The sequence below is a fragment of the Pteropus alecto genome, unplaced genomic scaffold (genome assembly GCF_000325575.1).
Source record: "Pteropus alecto unplaced genomic scaffold, ASM32557v1 scaffold103, whole genome shotgun sequence".
Lineage (NCBI taxonomy): Eukaryota > Metazoa > Chordata > Mammalia > Chiroptera > Pteropodidae > Pteropus > Pteropus alecto.
This window is the reverse complement of record NW_006436288.1, coordinates 8,123,988-8,131,120: the sequence shown is the minus strand read 5'-3', so window position 1 is coordinate 8,131,120 and position 7,133 is coordinate 8,123,988. Positions and strand designations below refer to the sequence as shown.

At 35.6% G+C, this 7,133-nt stretch overlaps 1 protein-coding gene across 4 annotated transcripts in view; it reads left to right on the top strand.

The window, feature by feature from the left end:
- The window catches only part of SOX5 (SRY-box 5), a 378,734-nt gene extending 373,141 nt beyond the window's left edge, over window positions 1–5,593 (top strand). For 3 of the 4 annotated variants that reach the window (XM_015589995.1, XM_006912686.1, XM_006912688.2), the window contains 2 exons: window positions 3,442–3,658; window positions 4,957–5,593. In XM_015589995.1, coding sequence (XP_015445481.1) covers window positions 3,442–3,658; window positions 4,957–5,260 — 521 coding nt within the window. In that variant the 3' untranslated portion in view covers window positions 5,261–5,593. The remainder of the gene's footprint in view (window positions 1–3,441; window positions 3,659–4,956) is intronic. The other variant, XM_006912687.1, reaches the window with a different exon arrangement.
- The last annotated feature ends 1,540 nt before the right edge of the window (window positions 5,594–7,133 follow it).

Here is a 7,133-nt window from a genome sequence, read left to right as displayed (position 1 = left end):
TTCAAGACTGTTTTTTCCCTTATTTTGAACATCAAGTATTTTTGATCAAACCTTTTTTGTCATCAAAAGGGATACCCAAATGTCTTTCTCTGTTTTTAATTGTAAAAGGCAAGCCTTTTGCTTAACAACAGGGAACTCACTCCCTGTACATGGTCCAGGGTAAGCAACCAGCCACTCCAAAATCAAGTAGATGCTTTCATCTCATTTGGAAATATCTAAAATGCTTTCTTGCCATTCTCATTTAGTGGGTTTCAGAAGTTATGTCGCAGCTACATACAGTGGTTGTTGTACTGCAAAGCCATTAAAACTAAAGCCTAACTTGTCATTTGGTTAAACTTATTCAAAAGTAATTATTAAAACATGAAAACTGCATTTGCCACCAAACTGAAACACTGTTCTTCCATCATAAAATGGTATGGTTAGCTGTTTCGCCCCAGTCAGTGCTTAGCCTATCTTAATCCTTAATTTTAAAAGGACTGGTAACTATGACATAACCATATTTTAAAATGTAGCTTAAGATTCAGCAATACTTCCAGAGAAATTATATTATTACGTGTCTAAATATTTTGTAATTCTGGATCATGCCAGGTTTAGAAGCCAACTTCTCTGAAAATGATATTCATCATTTATTATAGAGAGATAGATAGTTAGAAAGCCAGGATGGATGGATGAATGGAGAGATGGAGGGATGGATGGATTCAATTTTATATATCTACATATTATATTTTTTCTCTGCATTTTCGCCAAACCTTCTTTAAGATCCTCACATCCCCCCTTCCCACTGCAAGGCCATTCTTCCTCCTTAGGATGTTCTTTTCTCTCTGATACCTAGGAGTTATTTCTACAGAGAAGCCTTCCTCACCTACAGAAGATTGATCCCATATCCTTATCATATGTTCTCATAGCTTCCTATACTTTCCACAATTATAATTAAAATAATAAATTTTGTAATCAGCCTTTTAATGTATTTCTTCTCCACTGCAATATAAGCTCCAAGAAGATAAGAACCATAATGGTTCACCACTGTACGTTCATTAATTAATATAGCATCATACACATAGTGAGAAATCTAAAAAGAGTTCTCACATTCCAAGGCAGGTTACTATGAAGCATACACATTTCCTTTCCTTAGAGAAACATATTTTCTTTTGAGTTTATAGAACATTTAGTCTTAGGGAATAATCACTGGAAATTTCTATTCTAAATGAGAATGATACTTTCTTTGTTCTAAGTGGTGATAAAGATAGCTAGTGAATTTTTTTGAGGATTATAGCAAGTGATTCTATTTGTAATTTCTAATCCTCCCACTACTTTCCCCTTCCCCCTACCCTGAATTTTAAGTCAACTATCCTTGATCCATTTTTCAGTGTATTCCTATAATTACTCAGTAAATTATTTCTGGTAATCTCATTTTTTCACTCCCAAGTATGAGGTGTGAAATTCTATTATACGCTTCATACTTGTAAAAAACTCCACCAAAAGAATTGATCCAGTTCAGTAGTATTATTGCTTGGCCTGTGTTTATATTTGCCTTAAGAATAACATACTGGTTTTTAAGTACCTCTAGAGAATAATGTTGGGCAATAAGGAATTTGAGATTCTACCTACAGATGATATGGTCTGACCAACTAACAATGTTGGACACTGCTCTTTAAACGCAAGTTTGATAAAGGAATAGAAAAACAAATTCTATTATTTGAACTGTAACCTGGATTTCTGTTGTAAATATAATAAAATCATATTGGCTGTCTAGATTGAAAAAATCTGTTTATAAATCTTTGCAACACCTATGTGGATATACCCACCCAGGCAATACATCTGTTCCAGTAGGAAACAATTCTAAGGGAAGAGAGATTGTCCCTTTCACTACATTCTTTTAATAAATATAACATCCCATATTGAGGAATTCTCTGCAAGAACTGTTCATCAGTGAGCTATTTGCATTTGAGATATGGAGTTATGGCTGAGTAATGAACCCATTTGAAAGCTTTTAAGATCTTGCTCAGAGGACTCTGGAAGACAGGTGAAAGTAGTAGTGCCAGTACATACTTGGTAGGGATCTCCTCATTCCAGTTGTTTGGGTCTTTTTGGATTTGGGTAGGATTGAGCTGAATTCTTGCAAATAAACACGCTCCATCTGCAAATAGAATTTTTTTACATGCTTAATAAAAAATAAACATTTTTACTACTACTTCTTTTACTACTACACATAGCCTTACTGATAGAATCGAAGCTTTAAATCACATCAGTGTGAATCAGCATAAACTATTGTTAATTAAGCTTCAAACAGTTGTTTTTGCAACCCAGGTTGAATCCAAACCAAAATTAAAAGAGAAAAGAAGGGGAAAATCAATTTACGTTAACATTATTAACGCACAGATAGTGACATCTTTATATGTTATTGAAAGTGTTTTATTAAAAATCTTACATACTTATTAATATAATTCTGACTTCTGCTCAATCATATATAGTAGGTGGTATAGGTACGTAAAGACATACATTGTAGCACATCTTCAATTCCATCACACCTGATTTTGAGTCACAGATCTACAATTTAATAGTTGTGTGACCCTGGGTAAGTTACTTCATCTATTTGACTACAGTTTTCTCAACCTATGGAAATAGATATAAATTTTGTCTATCTTACAGGATTTGAGTGAAAGGTAAAAATAAGACAATTTATGTAATGTTTTTAGCACAGTATCTAGCACACAGTAGTTACCCAGTGCATGTTTATTAATAGACTATTTTATAATTAAAATTTTAATGAAATAAATTTTTAATCTGTAATCATTCATTTAAGCATACTTAAACATTTTGGGGAGAATGAGAATTATATGTAATAAATGTTAGAAATCTTTGTAGTAGTGATGTACCCTTAATAAAAATACTCAATAAGTAGATAATTAGCCTCAAATTGAAAATATTTAATGAGTTTTTACATAATTTTTCAGTTCACACTTGAAATATCATGATCTAATGTAGAAAAATATGAATGTGAGTTAAATTACATGTGAGTTCTTAAACACATAATATACAAATTTGGCTAAATTGTTAATTCTACCTAGAAAAAAATTTTTATATATATATACACACATAAATTTATATATAAATATAATAAATATATACATAAATTTGTGTGTGTATGTGTCTATGTATATAAATTAATGTGTGTATGTGTGTATATATTTATATATATATAAATCTATTGCCCAGCGTTCATAGCTTTGGTACACAGTTTCTTTGAGGACACAGCCACAGCCACCAACACCTCCTCTGTGGAGGCTCATCTCTTGAGTCAAAGCTCACTAACCAAAAACATTTCTATGTATTTCTGGGTTTTGGCCGACATTTTTACTTTAAGATTTTCTTCTCAGGTGTATCTTTTTAGGATCCTTAGCAGCTGTGCAAATTGGAATCCTAACCTTCTTTTTCTCATAGGATCTCGCTGGAAAGCTATGACAAACCTAGAGAAACAGCCATATTATGAGGAGCAAGCCCGTCTCAGCAAGCAGCACCTGGAGAAGTATCCTGACTACAAATACAAGCCCAGGCCAAAGCGCACCTGCCTCGTGGATGGCAAGAAGCTGCGCATTGGTGAATACAAGGCAATCATGCGAAACAGGCGGCAGGAGATGCGGCAGTACTTCAACGTCGGGTATGGACCGTTCAGTGATTTTTTCTAGGGAAGATCCTGTTACACCGAACGGGATGTGGAACATATTTGTTTAGTTGGCAAAGCAGCATTTTGAAAAAAGAGAACCTGAACAGAGTGTATTTTCAGAGAATCAACTCTCCCCCACATGATCCTGGAAAAAGAATACATCTAAGTGAATTTGCTCCAAGCTTCTAGAACAATGGTTCCAACGTGAGCTTTGTCAGTGACTGGTTTGAAAATCCAGTATCTGAAAGTAAATAATTTTGCTAATAAAAATTTAGATGTATACTGGTTCTTTTCCTCATTGGCATTCATTACTTCTAAGGCTTCACAGAGAAGAATGCCAAAACATGTAGCTATTTAGTTGAGATAATACAACATACAAATGATGTCAAAAGAAACACTTGTTTCTGAATATATAGGGGTATCTGGGTGATCAAGACACATGTGTGACCTTTGTAGATCACAAAAAGTAGGGATTCTATTTAGGGAACAAGGTGTGACTATGAAAGTTCCCTTCTGAATTAAGAATGCAGCTCTCCGGATGTTTACCCTGCTTCCTACAGCAAAGCTGTCAACCTTGTCAAAATACATTGCCTGCAACCACATCGCTTCTGCAGAATTTTCTCAAAAAACGCAGAAATAAAGTTGCTCGTATTTGGAACGGAAGTTAGTAAGATCCCGAGATCTTCTTAGAATAAATACTGTTATGAAAATGTTCAGAGGATACCTAAGGAAAAACCTTTTCAAATCTGCCCCATCCCCTCCAGTCCCTTGAAGGAGTTGCCCTGTCTGTTCAGGAGTTTATGATTTAATCCCAGTGCATAGCACTGCTCACGGCTGAGAACGAAACCTGATACTTCTTTGGGAAATAGTGAACATATGGGAACCCTAATACTTTAGGATTTTTCCATTAATATTGAGTAGTCTTTAGGCTTAATTCTTTTTTAAAAAAAAGTTTCTGCATGTTATCATTAAGGAAAACTAAACTTGGGGTCAAGAACGTGGGTTTTTTTGTTTAATCTTTCTGTGCCTCAGTTTTTCCCCATAAAGTAGCATAAGTAACGAAATAATTATTTTAAGAATCAAATAGCTAGTATCTATGTCTTGAAATCTCTAAAGTACTATACAGAAGTAAAGCACTGGAATCAAAGTAGTATGCAATTTTTTAAATGTTGGGCAATAGGGCAAAAATCATTGCCTTCGTGTTGGACATACTAAACAAATTAATTACCTTGTAAGGCCTGCATCTAACTACTCACTCACCATAATCTCTTTTTGGAATTCCTCTCTGCCAGGCAACAAGCACAGATCCCCATTGCCACTGCTGGTGTTGTGTACCCTGGAGCCATCACCATGGCCGGAATGCCCTCCCCTCACCTGCCCTCAGAGCACTCAAGCGTGTCCAGCAGCCCAGAGCCTGGGATGCCTGTCATCCAGAGCACTTATGGTGTGAAAGGAGAGGAGCCCCATATCAAAGAAGAGATACAGGCTGAGGACATCAATGGAGAAATTTATGATGAGTACGATGAGGAAGAGGATGATCCAGATGTAGATTATGGGAGTGACAGTGAAAACCATATCGCAGGACAAGCCAACTGATAAGGGTCAAAAGATGTTGTGACCTTAGGACTTAAAGAAGCCCTAGCTGGTTCATCCTTACCAGTGGCCAAGCACATTGACTTTCTCATACACTGACTGTTACTTTAACTGTTAGTCTTAAATAGTTGGGACATCAGCTGACTAATAGACCTCAGCCTCAAAAGGCTTGGAAAGAAAAAAAAATACAACAAGCAAACAACAATATCAACAACAAGAGATTGAAATAAGCTATGGGTAAAATAATGCCAGTAATTCAGCTGCTACATCCAAGCACTGAAGTCTTACCCGTCAACTTTTTTTTTTAAATAAACTTTATGGCTGTTTGTTCTACAATGTTCTAGAAATTCTCACTCAGGTACACAGTGCCAACAAGTGGCTTGTGAATGTGTTTTGTTGTTTTGTGCTACAATTTTTAAAAAATAAGTTTTTTTGTTTTGGGGGGTTTCTGAGGTTTTTTTCCTTTGTCATTCCTTCCTTTTCTGTTTTTTCTTCCTTTTCTTTCTTTTTTTTTTTTTTTTTGTAATGCACCTGACAGAAAAAAGAAAGATGAATTTCTCTTTACTTCTCTCCATCTTCTCCATCTCTATACTTTAAAGATGGAAGTCTGTGCATGGGGTGGGGGGAAGAGGGAAAAAGAGCCTGTTTTTAACTTCCTTGTTATCCATCACAAAATAAGCAGTTATTTTCTTTAGAGGACTTTCTTTATCTGTTGCACACCACACTACATCTTTGAGCAAGTGCCAAATTTGTACTGAAGTGTTGACCCAGTTTATTTCTTCCCTTTCCTTTTTCCTGTTTCTTCTTAAGTTAGGACAGTGTTATATCTTAGACAATCCCTTGAAAAACCTGAAATACCAGCAGCTGGTGAGATTTGACTTTTTTTTTTTTAAATGGAAACTGTAGGTGCTGTTCTCAGGTGAAAAGAGAGAGAGAGACATAAGAAATTTAGAGAAAAATATTTTCTGATCTTGGATTTCTGTATGTATGTATGTGTGTGATTATGGTACTAATAGAAATAACGTTGGACCATTGTGAGTTAAACCCACATCTGGGGATGAAATCCCACATCCTCCGAAGTGACTGGTCTGGAAGCAACCTTGACCTTGACTTTGCACTTCAGATGACAACTTAACCAATTTAGGGCTCAGAAATTATATTTTTAAATTTCTAATATGATTATTATTGGATGAATCAAGTGGCCCTGTGTAATATTGATATGTGCATGTATAATGTGGAAACTACTAGCAAAACTGCTGCCAGACATCCCTTCTCCCTGGTCAGTTGTTTTCACTAACGTTTGCTACTTAATGATTTGTTTGTTTTTCCTGTTGATAACTTTAAGCAAATCAATTGTCGTTTTCCTTGAATATATTTGGCCACTTTCCAGAAATATAGAATTAGCTTATTTCTTCAACATTCCATCCTCTCCTGATCAAAAAATAGAACTGATAATTTCATAAGGTATTTTTTATCTCTCCATTAAATGAGGTGGAGGCCATTTGCATTTCAGAATTGTAGGCCATGTGCATCTTATGCCATAAAAAGCAGGATTTGATTAAAAGTCATTGCAGCCCAACAAAATGGAGCCTGGCTGAACCCAGTGACCCTTGCCATGACTCTTCTCTTGCCGTAAGATGAGTCCCCTGGAGTCTGTGTTTGGGTTCCAGCAGAGTATGTGTATAGAGCAACAACTGATGGTGACGAGACTGCCCATTTAAATTTTGTCAGCCAAATGCCAAGGCAGTTGTAGGGTTTGTACAAGTGAATGCAAAATCATTTAAAATCAATTGCCATTATCTGTGCTGAAGCATCAGACAATAAATACTCCAACCAGTAGCTTGGATGTGCTATGGTTTTAACTCCAGTCATCATT